The following is a 23,617-nucleotide window of genomic DNA, read 5'->3' as shown; positions in this document are numbered from 1 at the left end:
GTCCAGGCAGCTGGGAAGGGGTAGGAGGCATGTCGTCCTCATGTACAGGTGAGCAAACTGAGGCCCAGGCTCAAAGGCCTGAGCGAGAAGGGTTGTTGGGGCGCAGACCAGGCCTTCTGACCCCACACCCTGTCTGGACATCAGTGAAGAGTGAGGCCTCTGTGAGCCTCCAGGGACAGAATGAGATGACCCAGGCACCACGCAGGCCCAAGGTGGGTTGCTCTGCATTACCTGGTGTGGAAGCTGAAAACACCTCCCAGAGGATCCCACAGCCTGGGTCCCAGCACCTGTGAACACGGGATCTTACAAGGGAGAAGGACTTACAGACATGATTAAGTTAAGGCTCTCAGATGGGGAGACGGTCCTGGATTAGGCCATTGAATTCGGTGTCATCACAGGGGTCCTTGCAAGAGGAAGAGGGGAAGCTCAGAGTCCAAGAGAGAAGATGGCAAGACAGAAGCTGAGGTCAGAGAGAGGCAGGACCATGAACCAAGGAGTGTAGGCTGCCTCTAGAAGCTGGAAAAGGCAGGGACGTGGGTTTCCCCTGAAACACACCTCCAGAAGGAATGCAGCTCTACTGACACCCGGAAGTGTAAGAGAATGAATGAGGGCTGCATATGTGGTTATTTGCTGTAGCAGCCACAGGAAACTCAGATACCTGGCTGACTCCTGGACACCCCACCAAGGATGTGCTGCCTTGGGGAGCCATGACTCAGAGGAGGCAGCAGAGGTGACCCCTACAGGGGGGCCTGGCCCTGACTACAGGAGAGGGGTGGCCTGAGTAGTTGACCGTGGTCCCTGGCTCCCCAGGCCAGTGTCTGGGCGGACTGGGCATGGCATGGGGCACTACACGAGGTCCAGGCCTCTAGGTGGGCGGGTGAGCAGGGCAGCTGTTGAAGTTTGAAAGGTTTCACCTGCTGGGGGAGACTGGCCAGAGGGGGCAGGTCCCCCCATTAAAGTGGGGGTGTGGGGGACCCAAGCCATGACTCCCTGAGGTGTTGTGAGGGGGATGCAGTGTGGTCAGGAGAAAGAGCCCATGTGAACTCTGCCCTGAGTCCTTAGGGTGAATCGAGGAGGGCGCCCGTCCACAGGCTTGGAGCGGGTGCTCAGCTTGAGAGTGAGGCAGTCAGAGGCCAGGGTCCAGCAGACCTTCCACCACCGCCTCTGTGTGGGAGGGCAGATGGCAGTGGGGAGGTCCCAGATGCCCCCACCCCCGTGCTGTGCCCCTCCAGCTGGGCTGGGCTAGGGCAGGGACAACAATGGCAGAGCTATTTTTGCTTGCAGTACTGTGGCTGCCCTACAGAGACATCAATGATTGATGCTCTGGGCATCCCTGCTTGCCTGGAGAGCAGCCAGCCAGGCGGGTGGGGACAGTCTGGGGGCTCTGCTGAGCAGCTGGGGCCAGCAGAGGTATGGCCAGCAGCCCCAGTTCCTCACCCTGGCCCCACTAGTGCCCTGCGCCCCCAGTACATGGGTATCTAGCCTCCGGAGGCTGCAGGCAAGCCTGAGACCCTTGACCACTGGGCTGGGGTGTGGCCCCCAGGGTGGAGGAGGTGGAGCCCCTGCATGATGACAGGAGAGAGCATGGGGTGCTGCACAAGCCCCACGGGCCACCTCCCGCCCGTGCGGGGTGACACTCAGAAACGGTGTGGGGCAAGGGGGGCTGTGAGTCAGCCCAAGTGTCCATGCTTCTGGAGGGGCAGCTATTCCCGCGCCATGCTGGGCTGCTCTGGCCTTCTGCAGTAGGGCATCTGTCCCCAGAGGGGGACGTTGGGACAGGCTGTAGTGGAGCGTGAGGCCAGGAGCTCCTTGTGGCACAGGGCTCTGCGGCAGGAGCACGGCTGGCTTTGGCTGGGGAACAGGGAGGTTGAGGGGCGGCATAGCTGGGCTTCAGAGGTCCTACCCGGGACTGCCTTCTCTCTGTCCAGCCCTGTGATCCCGGGGCCTGGCTGGGAGGAGGGATCGGGCAGGAGGAGGCAGGGCCCAGTCTGGCTGGCCCCGGGGGTGAGGGCCAACTTGTGGGTAGTCTTCCTCTACACAGCTGCCCCCTGTCATCTGTGGGTACACTGCCTGAGGGGTACACCCTCCCAGAGATGAAACTGTGCACAGCTGGTGATGCCAGCCCTCTGCCTCAGAGCAGGCAGGAGAGGGGAGGGGGCAGCCCCTTGGGCTAGGCGGGGTCTCTGCCCTCCCCCATCCTGAATCTGGGGCCCTGAGGCAGTGCTGAGTCAATTCTCAGGCTGCAGAGTGAGCTAGGCCCCAGCAGGAAAATGTAAGCCCTCTCAGCCTTCACCAAAGTCAAGGGCACATGTGGCCCCAGGGAGGTCCCTGCCCCAGCCTTCCCAGAGCCCTGGCTGGCCAGGGTCCCCGGGACCACCCAACTGCACAGGGCCTGGGCCTGGGCAGGGACTGTCCACATAGGGGCCCGCGGTGTGCACCTCAGCTCTCTTTCAGCGGCCAGGTGAGACCCCCTCCTCTGGCCTCTGTTTATGGGGGGTCAGGGAAATGCCCAAGGCTCCATCCTCCCCTCCCTGCGTTGCAGACAGGAGCCACCACTGCCCTGGGTGCATCATGCTGGGCAATCGGGACGAGTCACAAGGGATGAGGCCCCTTCAGTTGGATGGGGGCCTAGGATCCACATGACTGCACCAAGGTCACATCCCTATTAGGGCAGGGAGACCGAGAGCTTGTGCTGATTGCACGGACTGCCCCTTGTTCCCAGGCCCGCACAGCCAGAGTCATGCCCACAGAGGATGGTCAGGCGGAGACCCCCTGACAGGCCTGGGCAGATGCCGGATACACCTGGGGGCACAGACAGCTCTCTCCCTGCGCCCACGAGTCATAGATTCCCATATGGACAGGGTAGGGTCTCTGGCCCCAGGGCAATGCTGCCTGGCCCAAGAGAAAACACCAGGGCAGGAGGAGTGAGACCCAGGCCCCAGGGTCCTCCACCTGAAGGACAGGTCTGCGCCTCATGGTGCCATGGGCTTGAGGGGTGGGAGGCTGCCAGGGCCTCTTCCCGGCAGTGATGTGTGTGTCCGCCTGACCTGCCGCTGGAAGGCTGCCTGGCTGCAGCCCGGCTAACGGGAACTGCCAGGCATGAGTCATCGGCTAGGCAGGCTTACCCGGGCCTGGCCGGCCATGCGCATCCCCGAGGGAGCCCAGGATGGGTGTGTACCTATCTGTGCACATGTGTGTGTCTGCATCCCACTGTGCATATGCTGGCACTTGGGCCCGAGTGGCTGCATGTGTATGAGCGTGTTCCCAAGCATCTGTGTGTGTGTGTGTGCCTGTCTATGGGTGGGAGGACATATCCAAGCAGACCTGTGTATTGGTGCGAGTGTGTGTCATCTCACCTACGAGTGTTTGTGTGTCTCTGTATTTTTGTGTGGCCCTCCCTCCCATTGCAGCCTGGCCTCTTTCTGCCCTGGGAAAAGTTGTGTGTGTGTCTCATCCATCCATTCCAGCACTGCCAGCACCATTCCAAGGCAGCTCCCAGGAAGGGTCCCGTTGGTGGTGGCTGCACTCTCCCAGGTCTGTCCTGGCCCAGGCTCCCCACCCCCAACCCCAGCAGGACCTGCACCCCCGCGATTCCCTTCCTCAGGTCTGCACCAGGCTAGGCCTCAGCTAACTCCCTACTTCCTCGGAAAACAGGACTCCCTCTTGCCCCCTCACTTCCCAAGACATGCCACCCTCTGCCCAACACCTAAGCTAGAGCCCAGGTGGCCCCCACCGGTCCCCACTCCAGTCTTCACCAAGTCCCCTCTTGTAGCTTCCAGAACATCCCACATCCCTCTCCCTCATCACATCCCTTCCCTGGTCGAGCCCCACCCTCTTGCAGGGCTCCTGACTTCCATCAGTGTCCCCCTGGGGACATCCCCAGTCACCAGGGTGGTCTTTGCTCAGCTCCCAGTGCCCAGTCTCCCTGCCCCCTGTCCCCAGCCCCACAGCCTAACTTTCAGTGGCATGAACCAACCTGGGCTCTCTCACTCCCGTCTTCTGCACACACGCTACAGTGTTGCATCTGTGCAAAACACTGTTCCCTGCTCCTGAAGTCTGAGCTAAGACTGTCTGCCCAGAGCCTTCCAGGACCCCCTTCCACCCACCCTCACCGTTGCACCGTGCTACGCCGCAGAGCACATCTCCAGACCAGGAGCCCCCAGGGCAGGGATAGTGGGGTCAGATCACATGCCTCCCGGGCTCCCGCTGCCCCTGTGCCCCTCAACGAGGGTGCCCCGCACCGCAGCTTGAAACTAAAACGTCTGTCTCTGAACTGGGAGGCAAGACTGCGGCGCACAAGTCGAGTCCAGGAGGCTTGGCGCGGCGTGTGGCGACCCCTCCCTGGCAGGGGTCCAAAGTCAACACTCAGAACTCAGGAAGGCCATTTGGGGGCGCGGGGCGAGGCCAACCTAAGGGCAGGGCTGGAGTCGGACTCGAGGTGGGATGTTGGCGGGGTCCAGCCTGAGAGGCGGGGCCGGGGCGAAGCCTTAGGGGGCGGGGCCTGGGTCAGATCTGTTTGGGGACCGGCAGGGGCGTGGCGTGGCGGGGCAGGAAGCAGCCAATGGGCTGAATGAGGCCGGCGGCACCGCCCGCCCTCGCTCCGCAGTGGCCCGGCGTGGGCTGGGCGGGCCGGGGCGGGGTCCGGGTGGTGGCCGGGTTGCGGGCCGCAGGCTCCGTCCGCAGTCCGCGGCCGACCGCCAGCGGCAGCGCAGGGCGGCGGAGGCAGAGCGCGGCGCTCGCCCGCACCCTGGCCACCCGCACGCCGGAGCCGGGACCTGCGACTGGACGCGACGGGCAGCCACCGGCCCGCACCGCCCGGCCGCCACGATGTGCGACTGCTTCCACATGGTGCTGCCCACCTGGCCCGGAGCCCCCGGCAGCGGTGCGCCTCCTCCCCGCCTGCAGCCCGCTCCCCTCGGGGCGGGTGGGCTCCGCGCGGGCGCGCGCCGGGCGGGTCGTGGGGTGCGCAGTGCGGGCGGGCTGCGGCGCCGGCAGGGGTGGGGGAGACTCGGGGACCCGCCCGCGGTCTCGGGCGCGTCTCTGCGCCTCGGGGGCTGGTCGGGTCTCTGCCTCCCTCCTCCTGCGTCTCGCCTTTTACCTGTCCCTGTCTCTGCTTCCCACCCCTCTCTGTCCCTGCCGCTCACTTTGTTTCTCTGGGTCGCTGCCTCGTCTCTACTACTCACGCTGTCGCTCCCCACCTCTGCCTCTGTCACTCACTGTCCCTGTCTGCCTCTCCCTTTCTGTCACTGTCCCCCGCTGTAGCTCTCTGGGACGTTATCCCGTCCCTAGAGGCAGCCGCCCGGGTATGTATGCACGTGTGAGTGGGGCGTGACTGCCGTGGGCCACCAGGCCGTTGGGACCAACCGCCAGAATTGCCCTGTTTTGGGGGAGAGCAGCCTGGCTGGAGCAGGAGTTAGGGCTATTGGCTTTGGTCAAGGATGCTGGTCTTGTCTGGTCTGGGTCTACCGTGTGGCTACTGTGTATCTGGGTCTCTGGTTAGGTGGTGACCGTGGCAGGGCTAGACCTGAGGTCTGCAGCTTGGTGAGGGGCCTGTGGGAGGGTCAGCTCAGGCTACAGCGTCCCCCAGTGCTGGGCAAGGGAAGGTGGGTGTTGCCCTCCCTCTGCGCCTCTGGCCACAGAATGGGAACCAGGTGCTCTCCATCAGTCTGTCGTCTCTCTGTCCCTGCACTGGGCCTGGTTCCAGGGCCCGGGTATCTCTGGATCTTGGAGGGCAGTCTGTCCAGCTCTGGGGCAGTAATGCGGCAGCCTGGCCACACCCAGGACACCTGGCCAGCTGCTGGCAAGGGGGGCTGGGGCCACACTGCACTGGCACAGCCTGGACCCCAGTCCCTGGGGAAAACAGATCGCTGATGCTGACGGTACTGCTGAGACAGAGGGGGTGGGTGTCCCTTGGCTTGGGCACACCCTCCAGCTGCAGCAGGAGCCACTATGGCCCATTTGTCTGGTTAGCACTGAGGCCCAGATGACCTCCTGTTTGGGCCCCCCTTGCCCAAATGGGAGCCCACGATGCCCCATTTCTCCCTAGACAGCCAGTGGGAGAGTGATGGTCCCCTAGCTCCCTCCTGACTGTGAAGGGCCCTGGACCACATCACTGGGGATCCACCACATCACAGGGACAGAAAAGGGGGCCCAAAGAACTCGGGCGTCATTGCTGGGCCTCCAGCTTCCCACAGTGGCCTACTCCCCACTCATGGCCTCCCAGAGAATCCCCAGCTGCAGGGTCTTGGGCCATGTAATCCACCTTCCTGCCTCAGAGGCCTGTGCTGGGTGCCCCTCCCCAGCTGAGGCCCTCACCCCCTGCTTTGACCTGTGGTTCTCTGGCTTCTGGGCAGTTTTTCCTTGTGTCCAGCCTGCAAAACCAGCCACTCTAAGGGAACAAAACTCGTGGCTTTCAGGAGGCATTGGGTGGAGAATTGCTGGGTCAGCACCTCTGGCGGGAGGGGGTTCTACCCAACATGCAGATTCCCAGGCCCTCCCCACCCTTTCACAGGAGGCCTCGGGGCCTGCATTCCTGATAAGGTCCCCTGGAATTCAGTCCAGGCCATTTCCAGGCTCATTTCCCTCCTAGCAGGCCCTCCCCCTCCCTCATCTTTCCCCCCAGCCCAAACCTGACGTCCTGGGCCAGCTGCTGTAGGTCCTCTGAAGCCCCCTCCCAGAGCCTGTCTGTACCCCATCTTGTCTGCACACGGAGGCCACCCCTGGTGGATGCGCTGGGAACACACCAGCGCAGGGATCCGCCCCACCTCACTGCGCCTGGCCAGTCTGAGCAGCACCCTGCTGCCGCCTGCCCAGGCGGCCTCCCCTGCTCCTGCGTGGGAAGGTGGCCCCGCCCTGGTGCCCCGCCGTCATGCAGGCACTAGCCACTGCACCCTGGGATAGGCCCCAGCTGCCACACCCGTTCCTATCCCAGAGGCAGCCCCTTCTTTCTGGGGGCAGCGCTGGGTCCTGGGCAGTTCAAGTGACAGGGAGCCCCCACTCCTGGCCTGGGCTTTGGCCCTGCACCTACGAGCCCCTGTCTTGGCCTGAGGCCCCTCCCACACTCCCCAGAGAAGCCCCCCACAAGGTCCAGAGAGGCCCAGGTGCAGGTGACGCACCACGATGGGGGTCTGGTTGTCTCTCCCTGGCAGGGAGCCATGGCGGCGCTGTGGCCTTCCCCAAGAGCAGTGCAATGCCGAGCATCCCCTGTGCTGGTCTCACCCCTCTCAACTGGGTGGAGGGCAGCCTCTGGACAGCCCTGGACTCTGGCCTATGGGCTGGATCTCGAATCTGTGAGCTGGGGTAATCAGCTGCTCACAGCCCAGGCAGGCAGAGAGGCAGAGCTAGGCTGCCCTTCCTGCGAGCTGGCCTCTGTACTGTCCACAATGGTGGAGGGCTGTGAACCCGTGTTGCAGACGGGGACACTGAGTCTCAGGGCAGTGAGGCAGAGCCCCACCCCAACATGGAGCCTCTCTGGTCTCTGCAGGGGCCACAATGGCCGTGCCCTGCCCCACCAGGCAGGGAGCCCATAGGCAACAGGCCCTCCAGCCTGGACGTGCCTATGGCAGGGGCTGGCACTGGGAAGGACACCCCAGAGGTCATCCTGGGCTGGGGTACTGACTGGCCGACACTTTAATGAGGATGATTCTCAGAGCCACCGATGGTTATGACATGCGTATCCCTGAAAACACCCCCACTTCTTTTCCTTGGGAAACAGGCCAGACAGCCCAGCTCCTGCCCCAGGGCCTCAGGAAGGGGGCAGGGCCCAGCAGTGGATGGGAGGGTCCAATGCCTCCTCCTGCGCACCCACTCCACCTGAGGCTCAGAGTGGCTGGGCCTCCGGCAAGAATGCCCTTGTGGCCGTCTCTCCCTTTTGCTAAGCTCTTCCACCCTGAGCCTGGCTAGGGGCTGCCTCTTCCAGAACGCCCCCTAGATTGCTGGGCCCAGCCCTGGCTTCCCTTCAGACTCCCGCCCTCTCTGTGTCTTCTCCTGTGACTGCCCTTTTCCGAAGGCCTCTGTATTTCAAGTTCAGCCTGGGGCTGGTTTGCCTGGGCATGGGGACTTGGAGCTGTCATGGGGGAGAACCCCAGGCAAGTGGGGTGTGGCAAGAGCCATCTGGGCCCCTGCCCCCACTTCAGGGGCAAAAGGCCCAGATCTCCCTAGCTTGGTCCTTTGCCTGGGCGAGGGCAGCAGGAGGCAGACCCTGTGCTTAGGGCTATGTGAAGGGGGTTGTCTGCCCGCCCATCTGTCCACTTGTCCATCCTAGGGGCCATGGGTCTTGGGAGTTCACAAGTTGGGGAGCAGGGGTTCACCATTGTTCATTCAGCAACCAGGCACAGCTTTGGCCATCAGTGCAGCCTTGGTGTACAGGGAAATCAGGGGGGGCTTCCTGGAGGAAGGACAGCCTAGTGGGGAGACCAGTGCGAGCAAGAGATCTGGAGGGAATGTTGACTAGGGAACAGCGGGTAGCTTCACAGGGCGGTCCCCGGGAAGGGGTGGGGCCCAGCAGGGAGGAGGAGGGGGCGATGGAGGTGCTGAGGACTGAGAGTGGGGAGAGTGTGAACAGGGAGCCTTAGGGAGACGCACGGTGAGAGCTGGCCACACTCCCTTGAACCGCCTCCCTCATCACTCAATTCTAAGGGCATTCTGGTCACCCTGGGAGCCTTCAGACCACCTCCACCACGTCTACCTCTTCCTCCAGGTTTCCCTTTGTTTTTCTTTTTTTGGAGGCACAGGCAGCGGGGAGCTAAATGTCCACCTCACCGGGATAAATATTTCATAGTCGGAAGCATTTTCTCAAATGGAAAGATGGAGCTAGGCCCAGGAGGCCTGAGGGGCTGAGGCGAGGTGGGAGGTGGTGCCCTGCTGCGCCCACAGGTTTTCTGGTTCCTGCCCTCCCGGGAGCTACAGGAGGCCCCGCTGACCCAGTGTGCCCGTGCCGGGTGCGGGTGAGGGGCAGCGTTGGGCCCCCTCCCTGGAGAGCTGTTTGGGAGGGCCTCGGGCAGGCACGTCTCCCTGGTGCCCAGGCGTGATGATGGAACAGCAGGCAGAGCTGCCAGCAGAGGCAGGCTGCCCACTCCTTAGGCTGGGTGAACCGCCGGGAGTCCTGGGAAGGGTCTGAGCCGTGCTCCCGCCTGGACACAGACCCAGAGGCGGGTGTCCGTGGCCGGGGCGAGGCTCACAAAGGAGTGCACCAGGGACAGGACGCCTCCCTGTCAGAGCAGTGGGCTGGTGGGCTCCCTCAGCCCCAGTGTCTGCTGGAGGGGCTGCCCAGGCGTGGGTATCTGGGTGGGCAGGAGGCCCTGGACATTAGGGCCCACTGGGCCAGGTCAAGGCTCCTTTGTCTGGGCTCAAGCCCCCAGGGTGGGAGTCTGTGGGCTGCCTGCACTGGGCCCGGGGCCCTCTGCCCCACCGCACCCACCCGACCCTGGCCAATGCCCTTGTTTAAGAACTGCCAGACACACTGGACCCCTCCAGGGCTGGAGGAGGATGACCTCTCAAGGGGCACCTGGCAGGGGGACCCCTCCTGGTGGCTCCCTTCCAAGCAGGCCTTGCTCCTGGGTGGCACCAGCACCCACGGGCTCCCCCATGACACATTCCCTGAGAATGCCATGCTTTCCCTGGCCTCCTTGCCAGCTAGTTCACTTTCAGCTGCCCCTGGCCCCTAACTATGGTGACTCTGAAGAGGAGCCTGCGGTCCAAGTGGCACTGAGCTACAACTGTCTGTGTAGCAGGGCTTGGTGGGCATGATCCAGGACAGCCCACCTGTGTGGCAGCTCAGCAGACACCCTGCCCGCTTCCTCTTTAGCTGGCCCAGTACCTGCCTGGCCACCTGGAGCCAGGGATCCGGTGGGGGGGGGTTCCCTGGGAGCTGAGACAAGTGGGCAGAGCCTCACCTAGAACCCTTATCTGCTGGGGAGCCAGGTACACCCTTCTGGGACTGGATGCCAGCCCAGGGGCAGGGTGAGGGATGGGCCTCTGACTCTTGCCACTACTAGGTCACAGTGGTCCGACCCAGAGCCCTGTGCCTCCAGCTGACTCCTTCCTGTCCCACCCAGCCCCCCGGCCAGCACTGTTCACACCATCCTGCCAGCACCCACCTCCCTTCACCCCAGAGCCACACACACACAGCACCACCAAGGGTCTGGGGGCAAAGTCTGGGGTCCGAGACAGGAGGCTGCTCGGGACAGAGCAGGGGCATGTGCACGTGTTAGGAGTCTGGAGAGGGCCTAGCACGGGTAGGGGTGTGCAGAGCATAGGGTTTTGGGGAGGAGTGTGGCTGCAGGGGGGCCTGCCTACAGGCCACACACCAGTTGTAGGGGATGGTCTGGCCGTGCACTTCCCTCTGGCTGCCTGGGTGGGCGCCTGTCACTATGGTCCAGAGCCCAGTGCAGGGCAGCAGGGGAAGCGATGGGGTTCAGGAGGATGGGGGAGTTTGGTTTGGAGCACCCAGGCTCAGGAGAGAAGGAGGTGGGGTGACCCTGCTCTGTGCCAGCACCCGCCCCCTCCCTCCAGCGGAGTCAACAGCCTGCCCTGCCCCGGGGCAGTGCCGGTCTGGTGGGGTGTCAGGCCATAAACAAAGAGTTCCCAGGTGAGAACCAGAACTGTCTGGGCTGTGGGAGTAGGCCTGGCCTGCTTTCCTGCCTCACTGTAAACAGAGCAGAGCTGTTTGTGACTGTTAGGGTTTTGGTGAGGGGAGGCAGGGAGGGGCCTGGGTGCGGTCCCTCCTTCAAGCACTGGTGACCCGTCCCAGGGCCTCTCGCCCTGTCTTCCCACCAGCGCTCTCTGCCTCCAGCCAGTGGGGGCCTCCCCTTGCTGTCCCCCCACCGCAGGCCACTCCTGGCTTCTGGTGTCGCGCTGTGGGGCCCGGCCCCCCATGGCTTCTTTTGGTGCCCGCTACCCTCAGCTGCCCAAGGAGCCCCAGCTCTGCGTGCAGCCACCGTCACTGGCCCTGACCTGGTTTGGCTGGCAGGGGTATGAGTGTGGGTTTAGGCTGACCCTCCCCAGGGGCTGGGCCTGACCCCTCACTGCCCTTGAGCCCCAGGCCAGACACCTCCGCTGTGCCAGCCTGCTCCGAACTGCTGATGGACTGCAGGTGCCCACAGCCAGCTGGGACCCACCCCACAGGGCACTGGGCTGGGCAGCCCTGGGAGCCAGCAGATCTGCAGATAGTGCCACCTGCTGTCCTGCCCAGGCATGCTGGGACACCTGGAGCTGGGAGAGGCCCGCGAGCCATCCTCAACCCCCTCGGGGGTTCCTGGGACAGAGCTTTGGAGTCCAGGGGACAGGAGGAGGTGACAGGAGGTGCCAGGGCCAGGCAGTTGGGCTCTGGGAGTGGGCAAGTTGGGGGTCCTCAGCATGTGTTCCTCAGCCACCAGTTACATCCAAACAACTGGGGAGGGGAGTTGTTAAAAAGGCTGGTTCCAGGGCCCCACTACACCCAGCTCCCCAGATGTTGGGAACTTCGAGGGGTGGGTTTCTGCTGAGAGGGCCAGAGGTGGCAGCATCAGGCTGCCCTCGGGGAGCGTGGGCAGGCAGGGGTGGGGGCAAGGCCGCCATCCCCAGGCTCACTGGCCCTGGCTACGGGGGGGGGGGCTTGGCCTGGCCTTTGCAGCCTTGTCCGTGGCAGAGGGCTTGGTGGAGCCTGAGGGGCCGTGTGTAGCGCTGAGGTCCCAGAGGGAGCAGGGTCCATGCCAGGCCTCGGCCTCTCCAGGGAGGATCTCCGTTCACCTCCCCTTCCCTTCCCTGCTCCTACCCAGCCCAGCCAGCCCCCTGCCTCTGCCCCAGCACCTACAGGGAAACTGAGGCGCAGGGTCTGTGCCCAGTCTGCTGGACAGTCCTGTGTGCCTTCCAAGTCTGTCCACCTGTCTGTCCACACAGCAGGACTGGACTGGACTGAACCCGACCAGGCGGGGCGGGTGGTAGTGACTCACACCCCTGTGCTGGGCAGGCATTTCCTCCCCCAGTCAGCTGCCTGGCTTTTGGGGCACGGAGGGGGCGGGGGGGGGGTCCCAGATCCTGAAGCTGGAGAGGCAGAGCCTGGCCCAGCTGGAGGGGCCTGTCAGGGGCCCGCCCATGCCTACTCCCTCTGGTGGGGCAAGGGGGGCTTGCCCAGGGAGCAGAGGGAGGGGCTGCGGAGGGGAGGAGTCCGGGAGGACAGCCAGAGGGAGCTGGGAGACTGAAAGCTTCACTTCTGGGCAAGTTGGGAGGACGTCGGCCTCGGTAAGCAAGCGGCTGCCCCGTCCCCTGTCCCTGCCCTGCCCCCGGTCTCCTGCCCCCTTTCTGGGGGCAGCCCTGGGGCAGCTGACCACCTCACTGCCCAGCAGGCCTAGGGGGTTGGGTAGGGGCCCAGAGGTGGGGCGTGGCAGAGCTGGGCCAGGCAAGTCCCTGACCCTGCCTGGCCCCAGCTGATGCTGGAGGGCAGGCTCGTCAGGTCCTGGTAGCCAAGGACGACAGGACGGCCATTTCAATCCCAAGACAGGCAGATCCCCAAGGCAGATGATGGCTGCTGTCCTAGTTGGGTGCCCTGGGGACCCTGGGAGGCTGTGGGGGCCGCCCTGTCACGGAGCCACAGTGTTGGGAGTCTGGGCGCTGGCCTTTCAGCCCAGAGAGAAACAAGCTCAGGCCCACTATCCTGCTGCGGTGGACAGGAGCATGGGGACTGGGCCCTTTGGGGTTGGGGGGCTGACGTGCCTGCCTGTGCCTCAGTTTCTCCACATGCAGAAGGAGAAGTGCTTGGCCCTCCTGGGGACCCTCCCAGCCCCTGAGACCCCGCTGCACCCCCAGGCTGGGAGGGACTCGCACCTTCCAGATCTGTGAGCTCCTTCCCTGCCTCCACCCACCTGCTCCCTGCACTAGCATTTAGTATGCACCTACTGTGTGCCAGGCTCTGAGTATTTGTGAGCAAAATGTTCCAGGCACCAGGGACCAGGGACCAGGGACCAGGCAGTGGCCAAAAATGATGGCGGCTGGCCAAGCTGGTTTGGGAGACTGGAGGAAACTGCCCGTGAAAAGGCCAGGGGATGGGGGAGAGCCTGGTCCGAAACACAGTCCTGAAGCTCTGGGGCCCAGGCAGCAATGGTGCAGGCTGGGAGTCTGCAGATGTTGGCGGGCCAGGAAGACTAACGGGCAGCCCCAGGGATCTACAGAGGGGTGTTTTGGGAGACAGTGTTGTGGAAACCTCCTGGTTATAGCTGGGGCTGCAGTGAGGATGAGGGGTCCAGGCAGACCGAGGCTGGGTCCCCCGCCTTCCTGGAGCCTGGGAGGCAGCACAGGAGCCCAGGTTGCACCCCGAGCAGCAGTTATGTTGAGAAATACCAGGGAGGAGAGGGCAGGCCCTCAGCTGCCTGCGGGTGCTGCTGCAGAAAGTCTGAAGGTCTCATGACCAGTCAGCCGAGTTTGGCACTTTTCACATGAGGTTCCAGGATAGGGTGAGGCCAAGCATCCCGTGTGCTCTTGTGGGCACTGGGCTCCCCTGAGGAGTGAGCCTGCCTCCAGCGCTCCCACCCCGCGGCTCCTGGGCTGGCTTTGCACTGGAGCTCCAGGGAGGGTCCCAGGCCCAGACACGTGTGTCCACACACACCCGCAGCACAAGTGTGAAGACCCCATGAGCACATACCCTTGTGCTCGTACACACACGTGCACACAAGAGTGGACGCTCAGGCCACCATCTAGGGCCCGCCCCTTTGTTTGCAGCTCCCCTCCCTCCCTGCCTGTCTCAGGGTTCCCCAGTCCCACCACGGCCCTCATGACTTACAGACCTGAAGGCTGGAGCTGGGCCCCAGGGGCAGCCAGTTTGGAAGCCAACTTGGGTTCTAAGCAAAATTGCCACACCCTGAGCGGCCCTTCTCTGGGCCCCCTATGAACTCCCGCTTGGCTAGGGGCTGGCGGGAGAGTCCCTAGCTCAGTTGGGGGCCCAGTGGGCAAGGGGAGTGTGGGGAAGTCATCCAGCCAAACACCCCCCTTTCGGCGTCCCCTCCAGCAGATCCCCCAGCCAGCACCACACCACTCCTCTGCTCTGCCCCCTCCCCCGACCACTTCCTGGAGGCCCCTCAGAGTATTACAATTCCTGGGCGTGAAGCTTCTCTGCTGACGTGGTGCCCACCCTCCGACTCACCCGAAGTCCCGCAGACCCTCTTCCCCAGAGTGTGAGGCAGGACCGGGCCTCTCCCCTCTAACAGTTTGCACTGGCAGGGGTGGGATGTTATAGTGGCGTCTGAGGCCATGGAAGGGCCAGAGTGAGGGGCTGGATGGCCTTGCAGCCCAGCCAGAGTTAGAGAGGAAGGGGATGGGCCTCTGAGGACCTGCTGGGCATGTCTCATCATGTCACCCTCACACCCTCCTCTGGAGGTGGGGCTTGGGTAACCTTATTGTTACGTCCCTATGCAAGGTGGCGGCTGGTTCTGGACTGTCTACTGAGCCATCTGCAGGGCCAAGGCCAGGTCAGGCAGGCTGACTGGACACTTCTGGTGCACTCAGGACAGAGGGACTGGCAGGACAGTGCTCTGGGGTGCCTCTCCCACCCTCCCCAGTGGTGCAGGTCCCAGGCCACAGGGCTGCTGGCAGCCTTGCCCCGTGGCAGGCAGGATTTCCTCCTTTCTGTTTGGGCCAGGCTCTGTCCAGCCTGGGGTTCTGTCTTAAGGGGTGCAGAGGGACCCAAAGCTCAAAACCACAGCCCAGCAACTTTCCAGCAGTCTGAACTTGGGCTGGGCTGGGCCTGCCCCTCCCTTCCCGAGCTCCACTTTTTGTTCCTACCGTGGGTGTAGGGCTCTTGCACACCACGGGGTGGTGGTGAGGTTGGGGCTGGGCCGAGTCGGGGCCCAGCCAGCAGAAAGGGCTCGTGGGCCAGGTGGAGCCCTGCCGGCTGAGCCCCACCCCCACTCCGGGTTCCCAGCCAGGGTGTGCCCTCGCCACCCAGCTTTTCACACCTTTCCCCACCCCTGCCCTGCACGCCCCCTGGACTCCCCTGGAGCAGACTGGAGGGGGTGCAACTTGTCAGGGCCCGGGGTCCCTGCTCCACTACGGGGCCTCCCACCGCGGGGCCCCCACCACACAGCGCCCAGCCCGAGGCCCTGCTCGCTGGCCGGGCCGCACTCCCCGCCTGGGGTCCCACCTCCGGCAGCTGCGGCCCAGAGCCTGTTCTGGGTCTGCGCGGACCGCCGCCCTGCGCCCCCGTGCAGAGGGCGGTCACCAGCCCGGGTTCTGCCGTCGGACTCAGATAAGCCTGTGGAGGCTGGGGGTTGGGGACGGTAGGAGGGGGCGGGCTGGGTTTCTGAGCGGGTCCGCAGACCTCTCCGCCCACTCCGCCGGGGCCAGGCCCCACCCCCAGGCCCGCAGGGACCCTCCGACGCCCCGCACCCGGGCGCGGGGGGGCGGGGCGAGGGCGGGGCGGACCAGCCCCGGCCCCACCCCGAGGGCGGAGCCTCCGTGGGCAATGGCTCTCCCTCTCGCGGCCTATTTCCTCCTTACCCACCTGCACCCGCTTTGGGGATGGGGATGAGGGTCTGGGCAGAACTGGAAGGGACACTGAGGCCGGAGAGAGTGAGGTCAGCCCTTGCGCTTGACTCCGGCTCAGGGCGACAGGCTCTGGTCTCCACCACTGCCTCTGGCGAGGCCCAGGATCCGTCAGGGCCCTGCTCCCCGCTCCTCGCCGCGCTGCCTTCCCCCGCCCCCGGCACCCCCCTCCCCCCGGCGTCTCCGCCTCCTCCGCACCCGCCCCTCCGCGGCCCTTCTGGTTTTTCTGGGTGGGCAGAGTGGCCCTCCGACAGCTGTGGGTTGATCAAGGCTCAGAGAAGGGACAGGCTTACTCAGGGTCACACAGCAAATTGACCAGAAAGTAGCAGCGAACCCGCACTCGGGCCAGGACTCGGCTTCCCCAAGCTGTTCCGCGGGGACGGGGACGGGGTCCCGGGTTCCCAGGCCGGGTGTCCTCCCCACCCCCTAGCGGTGGGACAGGGATTCCCTCCCTTCCGCTTCAAGCCCTGCTGGCTGGGGTGGATGGGAGCTTGGGGATTGGGAGTGGACACGCGTGTCCCTTTGTCACTAACAATGCGGTCCCAGCCAGGGAGGACGAGGCTGAGCGCAGAGCCATAGCTGGTGTGAAATCCGTGGGCTGCTTCTCAAGCAAATACTTAGTGCAATCAGGGGCGTTGGCCTGAAGTTCTGCGCAGCGGCTTGATAATTGAATCATTACAGAACGGTTTAGAGCCTCTGTTTCTCTTTGGGCGATGCTGGTAGCACGAGTTTCTCTAGGAATACGTCCAGTTCCTCTATGTTTTCAGATTTATTGGCATCAAGTTTATAATTTCCTCATTTCAATTTTCTGTCAAACTTTTAAAAATTGTGAAAAGGTACAAGTCATACATATGCAGCTTGAGGCATGTGCCCGAAGTGGACGGGCCTGACCACAGCCTGTGTAGTGGAGTTCTGTTTGGGCTCTTTGTTTTTTCTTTGTTTGTTTTGGGGGGAAGTAACTAGGTTTCTTTAATTATCATTATCATTGTTATTTTTATATGAAAGGACTGGGGATTGAGCCCGTGCATGCTAAGCACACGCTCTACCACTTGAGCTATACCCCCTGACTCTTCTTTTGTCTAGCTTATTTCAGTGTTAAGTTCGGGGAACTCTTCCCCGTTGCCGCATTCGTTTCCCTTGCTGTGTAACAGAAAGACTCCCAGTTTTTTTTTTTAACTTTTATTTTCATTCTGTTGATGGACATTTGAGCCTTTCTGGCTTCTGGGCACCACGGTAGTGCTGCACCCATCCTCTGGGGAACGGATGCCTGCGTGTCTGTTGGGCACACACCTGAGAGTGGAGCCGCAGATCCTTCGGGCAGGATGTTTTAGACCCTAGTAGATGCTGCCAGGCTGTTTTCCAAAGTGCCAGCTCATCCACAGGGTGGGGACGCTCCTTGACATCGCTGGGTGTTTTGTCAGCCTTCTCCTGGGAGTGAAGTGGCAGCTGCCTGTTGTTTTAATTGGCATTGCCCTGATGGCTAAGGATGCACTTTCCATATGTTAATTGACCAGTCGGCCATCTTTTCTGAATTGCCTTTCCAGTGTTTTCTTACCCATCTTTCTGTTGGGCCATCTGTCTTTTTCTTTCCATTTGCAAGACCTTTTTATGGGTAGGAGGCCTTTGTTTGGTGAATGGATTGCAGATCTCTGGCTTGTCCCTGGCTTGACTTTTCACTCCCTCAGTGGTGTCTTTTGATGAACAGAAGGTCCTCATTTTAAAGTCTACCAGTTTCTCAGGTGACTCCCTTTCGAGCCAGAGCTTTCTGTGTCGTGGTTAAGAACTGTTTCCCTACCTGCCAAGTCATTTCTGTTTATCTGCTGGGAGCTGTCCTGCTAAACCTTCAACTTCGGGTCTATAGCCCCATGAATTAATGCTTCCTGGGGCTGACACAGGAGTTGGGATGAATGTCTTTCCATATGGATGTCCTGTGGACCCAGCACTGCTTACTGGAAAGAACATACATCTCCCACAGCTCTGTATCTGTGTGAGTCTGCTTCTGGGACTTTTGTTTTGTTCAGTTGGTTTTAATTTGCATTTCCCTAATGACTAAAGATGTTGGCTGTCTTTTCTTGTGCTCATTGGTATGTCTTCTTTTGTGAAGTGTCTGTTTACATCTTTTGTCTATTTTTAATTGAGATGAGCCTTTTTGGCCTCTTTCTACTGATTTGGAGAAGTTCTTCTGGATGGAAGTTCTTTGTCAGATGCAATGAATTGCCTTTTTGTTTCCTTAAGAGTGCCTTTCAAGACCAGAAGTATTGAATTATGATGAAATATAATTTATCAAATTTTCCTTTATAATTCAAACTTTTTGTTTGAAGAAAGAAACAAAGAAGAAAGCATTGCCTCCCCCAAGAGGGCAAACAATTTCTCCTATGTTTTCTTCTAGAAGTTTTATAGTTTTACATTTAGCTCTATGATTCATTTTGAGTTAATTTTTACATGTAATATGAAGTAAGGGTCCATTTTTTTCTCCAAGTAAATATCCAGTTGCCCCAGCACCATTGTTGAAAAGACTCATTTTTCTGCTGAAACAACTTGGCTGGTTTGTCAAAACTCAACTGAGCATACAAAGTGTGGGACTATTCTGGACTGTCTAGTCTGTTCCTTTGATATTTGTGTTTATGCCATACTGTCTTGATTCCATGGGGAGTCTGAGAAAATACTTAGTATGATTTAAATTATTTTAAATTTATTGAGACATTTACAATGAGCCAGCATGGGGTCTATCTTTGCGAATGTCCCAAGTGCGCTTGCAAGGGTTGTCCGGTGGGGTGCTCTCCAAGGGCCAGTGCCTCTGCTGTGACGTGTTTACAGATTTAGGCTTTTTATTTTTATTTTTGATGAATTGAGCCCTTTATTATTCTGAAATGTTGCGATTAGTTCTTGCAGTATGTACTTCTTCTTCCCTTTCCTTTTGACCTGTCTGCACCTTTATGTTTGGAGCCCACTTCTCTTACATGGTATATAGTCAGCTCTTGCTTTTTTAACCTTGTCGGACAGCCTCTGCCTTTTTGATCAGAATTTTAGGTCCCTTTATATTTAATGTATTGTCAGTATGGCTGGCTTAAATTCTACCGTCTTGCAAATTGCTTTCTATTTTATGCCGTCCATTCTTTGTTCCTCTTTCCCTACCTTATTTTAGAATTAATCAAATATATACACATGTATAATCACTTACTAATATATATTTTATATATACATATATAAAGCACATCTACATGTAATTTTTTTTAGTGTTCCATTTTACTTCTCCTGGTAGCGTATCAGCCGCACATCTTCTCTTAATGGTGGCTTTACGGCTTATGCTGTGTGTTCTTTACTCATCACAGTGCGCGTTCAGGCAGCACTGTGCCACCTCACGCGCCACGTGAGAGCTTTACAGCAGGAGCTTTCAGTGCCCCAGCCCCGTCCTTTGAACTGCAGTCATCATGTGTTTTACTTCTACAGAGGTAAAATTCTGCAGTTTATTATTTTTGCTTTATGCAGGGAATTACCTTTTTCCTTTCACATCCTTGTTGAGGTATAATTTGCATACCAGAAAACTCGCCCACTGTGAACACATGATTCAGCCATTTTTAGTAACTTTATAGAGTTGTGCAGCCATCACCACAATCCAATGCTAGAACATTTCCATCACCCCAGATTCTCCTGAGCCTGTTTATAGCCAATGCCCGCTCCTACCCCTAGTCCCCAGCAATTACTTAATTCTGGTAAAATATAGAAACTGACCCACTATGTGCCCTTCCCCTTCCCCCTCCTTTTTGCTATTATTGCTGCATATATATGACATCTCTATATGTTGTAATCCCAACAATATGGCATTTGAATTCACACTTTATATGAGGAGTTGACAGGCTGGGGCCTGTGCGCTAACTCCATCCTGCAGCTTGTTGTGTAAGGAAAGTTTTGCTGGAACACAGTTATGCTCATCCATTTGCGTATCATCATTTACAGCTCCTACTAGGCTACAACTACAGAGTTGCAGCGGAGATCACACGGCCTGCAAAGCCTGAGACGTTTGCTGTCTGGGCTTGTACAAAAAAAGTTTGCAAACTCCTGCTTTATATAAGCTTGTGTTTTTTTTTTTAAAGTTAAGAGATGGAATGCAGAAAAAGGCCTATTTGTGGAGTCTTCTATGTCTCCCCACATGGAGGTTGCCTTCTGCCTTCTCCGTTTCTTCCTGGGGGCTTGGATTAGTGTCTGGGGTCCTTCTCCTCCTCCAGCACTTCCCGTAAGGCAGATCTGCCAGCAATGGCTTCTCCTAATCTTTGTTCATTTGCGGGGGTCTTTATTTTTGAAGGATTGTTTGCTGGATATGGACTTCTTGGTTGACAACATTTTTCTTCCAGCACTTTGAACATGTGGTTGCACTGCCTTCTAGCGTCCATGGTGCCAGATGTTAGCTGCATTATTGTGCCGTTGAATGTGGTGGGGCACTTCTCCCTTGCTACTTCCAAGTTTTCTCTTTCCCTTAAACTGTATGTGATGGTCTAGATCTGGTCCCTTTGTGTTTAACCTGTTGAGGTTTATTGGGCTTCTGAGATCTGTAGCTTGTTTCCGACATTATTTTTTCAAACGTTTTTTTCTACCCCCTCTTCCTTCTGAGGCTTCAACTACACATACATTGGTGTTCTCACTGTTGTCCCACAGATCTCTGAGGCTCTCTGTTCATTTTCCTTCAGTTGTTTTTCGTTTTTCTTCAAATTGATTAATTTTTATTAATCTGCAAGTTTTTCGCCTCCTTCCTTTGGCATCTCATTTCTGCTGTTGAGTCCCTCCAGTGAATTTTCAGCTCCAGAATTTCCACTTGGCTTTTTTCATCATTTCTATTTCTTTATGACATTGTCTCTTTGTTGAGCCAGTGTCATCATATTTTTCATTAATTCTTTAAACATGATCTCCTTTATTTTTTTGAACAAACTTCTGATAGTCACTTTGAAGTCTGTGCCAAATCCAACATCTGTGGACGTTAAAAGACAGTTCCCACTGCCTGCTTTGTTCCTCATGATGGATCATACTTTCTTGTTTCTTTGTATGTCATGTGATTTCCTGCTGAATGCTAGACATTACAGTTCATATCTTGTAGTAACTCTGGATTCTGATTCCACTTCAGGGTTGTGATTGTTGTTTCACTTGTGTGTTTGTTTAGTAACTTCCTTTGACTCAATCTGTAAAGTCTGTGTACTTTGTCCGAGCTCCCCTGTCGTGGCTCACTGCCACCTGACCTGATGCCCTGATGCCCAGCAGCTGTGGATCCAGCCCCAACCCCTGTGGGTGCTCTCAGATCCAGTGTCCAGCGTTCCACCACCTCTGGGGCAAAGATCCTCTCCTGGGCATCCTACCCCCAGGGCCACCATCTGCCCCACCCACCTGCGAGGCTCCACTGACCCGCTGTCTCCCTTTGCAGTGTCTGGCCGGCAGCTGCAGCCTGAGGAGCCAGATGCAGAAACCGAGGAGGACCGCTCTGTAAGTGAGGGAGGATTGCTCTGTGAGGGAGGACCACTCTGTAAGTGAGGGAGGACCTGTGCTCTCCCGGTACTCCCCCATCATTTCCTGGGCTTGAGCAGAGCCCCAGTGGCTGAGAGTAACATGATCTCTCCTCCTCCCAGGTGACTGAAAGGCCTGTGGACGAGATCATTCGGCCCCGGCCACAGGGGTCCTCACCTGTCTATGAATGTGTGACTGAGGGTGCCAGCTTCAGACTCTCGGTAAGCCTGCTGGACCAAGATGCCCAGGTTTAGGGAAGGCTCAGATGTGGGGCCACAGGTGTGGCCATGTCTCCTCCTGCATCGCTTTGCGTGGGCAGCTCGCACATGTGTGTGCAGCCACGCTGCCTACTGTGCCACAGCTGTGTCCATTCAGCCGTCCTCTCTGACTCCTTGCCCAGGTGGCCGAGACCCCGTAGAGATAGCGCACATGTGTGTGCATGTGGGGAGCAGACCTGGTGCTCCTGTGTGCAGCGAGGCCCAGGGTACGTGCAGACACGTGCCCTCTCTGGAGAGGAGACGTAGACAGGGCCCCCGAGGCCGCCTCTGGCGAGGACTGTGGGAAGGCGTGGAGCAGGCATGTTTCCTAAAGGGCTTGTGCTTGTACCATTTGTCTCTTCTTTGCCTCTCCTCATGGAGGCGTGGGAAGCACTGAGGCCCAGAGTCGCCTACCCTCAGAGGAATTCCACTCCATTTGCGCACAGCCACACTCTGGGTGTCCTAAGCTTCTGAGCTGGGGCATCCTGACCTCCCCGAGTCCCTCCTGGGTTGTGGCAGATTGGCAAGCCCAGTGTCTGTTGCTGCTGCAGGAAGACACGCCGAGGAGGCCATCAGGGAGGCGGAGGTCCTGGTGGACGCGGGATTCAGGGGACTCCCGGATGCTTTCCAAGATGCGCCATCCCGAGGTGGGTGTTCTAGGGGCTGACGTCGGGGTAGGCCCATCTGAAGGTGCTTTGGCCAGGGAAGCCGGGGCCAGACCAAGAAGATGAGGAGTAGGAAGGCTGGCAACATGTCCCTGTGCCCTGGGGCCAGGCATGTCACCTCTCTCATCAGGCCTGGGGGTGGCAGAGGCTCCAGAACTCTGGTCCCAGCTTCCCCCAAAAGCTCTGCCTCTTAAGACGAAGAGCCCTGACTCCTGGCCAGGTGGGCCTGGGTGCACAGACCTCAGTGTTCTCAGCTGCCCAGTGGGCGGGGCTGCTGCCTGCTTTGCACACAGGCCATGGAAGCTGCTGGTTTCCGCAGGCTCCCAGTGTGCAGGGCGCGGTCCCTCCTGCTGCAGCCTGCTGTGTCACTGGTGGCCCCAGCAGACCTGAAACTCTCCCAGACCCCCAGGATCTGTCGTGTCTGGGGCCAGGCCAGCCACACTGTTGGGAGTGTTTTTCCTGGCACTGCTGACTGACCCCTACTTGGTCTGAGTACCTGCTTCCTAGCATGCTGTCGGGCTTGGGGTGAGCGTGAGGGATGAACTAGGAGCTGATGGAGGAAGGCTTTGACCATGTGTGAGCAAAAGCCTCTCCTCCCTGCTCGCCAAGCCCCGCTGAGCCTCAACAGTGGCCGCAGACGGACAGGCTGCTCCTGAGTCCTGGCTGGTGGGGGCGGGGCAAGGGGAGGCTGCTCCTAGTGGAGGTAGCTGCAGCTGGCTTCGCCCAGGGCCTGGACACAGCAACCCAGGCCAGCTGCCGGGGGACCCTACGCTTGCCCTGGGCTGCCCGATGAAGGGAGGACTCCGGGGCCAGGGGAGGCAGCCCCCACCCAGCATCGACGTGCACAGTGGGACAGGCGTATGCTCACTAAGGCCATGATGCACTTCTGCTCCAGTCCACGCAGGACGAGACAGAGGTGACGCTGAAGACCGAGGTGGAGGCCGGAGCCAGTGGCTACAGTGTCACAGGCGGCGGGGACCAGGGGATATTTATCAAACAAGTGCTGAAGGACTCCTCAGCTGCTAAGCTCTTCAACCTGAGAGAAGGTGCCAAGCCACCCCACTCCTGGGTCCCCATGGCTTCCATCAGGATGGGGGGGACCTGGAGGGGACAGGCCACACCTAGACTCGGGACGGCACCCTAAGGACTATGCCGCGTCCAGGCGGGGCTCGCCACGGTGCCGGGTTTTCCCACCTGGAAGCAGGGGCTCCTTCCCCACCGAGGGTCAATGGAGGGAAGGAGCTGGGCAGCCCGGGCAGGGTCCCCTTCTCAGCCCCGCACCCCTGTAGACTCCTCCCGGGGGCAGCAGAGAGGCTGGTCACTGAGGCGCGAGTCCCCTCTGTCTTCATCTAGGGGACCAGTTGCTCAGCACAACCATATTCTTTGACAACATTAAATATGAAGACGCTCTCAAAATCCTTCAGTACTCGGAGCCCTACAAGGTTCAGTTCAAAATCAGACGGAAACTTCCTGCCGCAGAAGACGAGGAGTGGGCTGCCGGCGGGGCTGAGCGTGGCCCAAAGGGCAGTGAGAAGCAGGTGAGGTCGCCATGGCTGGTGAGGCTTGGCCTGGCGCCCCGGGCTCCCTGCACCCACGCCGAGGCTGGGAGGGAGGGGCCCCCCCACTCCCTCTTAGTCCCGGAGCCCAGGGCCTCCGACTCATTGTACTGCTGCCAACAGGTCCACTCTCTCTGTT

The 23,617-nt window shown here is 59.7% G+C and overlaps 1 protein-coding gene across 2 annotated transcripts in view; it reads left to right on the top strand.

Annotated features, from left to right (window-relative positions):
- Nucleotides 1-4,680: 4,680 nt before the first annotated feature.
- The window catches only part of AHNAK2 (AHNAK nucleoprotein 2), a 35,020-nt gene continuing 16,083 nt past the window's right edge, over nt 4,681-23,617 (top strand). The window contains exons 1-6 of one of the 2 annotated variants that reach the window (XM_072963865.1): nt 4,681-4,882; nt 20,921-20,979; nt 21,123-21,221; nt 21,809-21,904; nt 22,818-22,968; nt 23,276-23,460. In XM_072963865.1, coding sequence (XP_072819966.1) covers nt 4,828-4,882; nt 20,921-20,979; nt 21,123-21,221; nt 21,809-21,904; nt 22,818-22,968; nt 23,276-23,460 — 645 coding nt within the window. In that variant the 5' untranslated portion in view covers nt 4,681-4,827. Of the gene's footprint in view, nt 4,883-12,125; nt 12,220-20,920; nt 20,980-21,122; nt 21,222-21,808; nt 21,905-22,817; nt 22,969-23,275; nt 23,461-23,617 lie in introns of those variants that run through there. The other variant, XM_072963866.1, reaches the window with a different exon arrangement.

Source organism: Vicugna pacos, chromosome 6 (genome assembly GCF_048564905.1).
Source record: "Vicugna pacos chromosome 6, VicPac4, whole genome shotgun sequence".
NCBI lineage: Eukaryota > Metazoa > Chordata > Mammalia > Artiodactyla > Camelidae > Vicugna > Vicugna pacos.
Note: the sequence above shows the minus strand (reverse complement) of the source record. Positions and strands in the feature narration are given on the sequence as shown.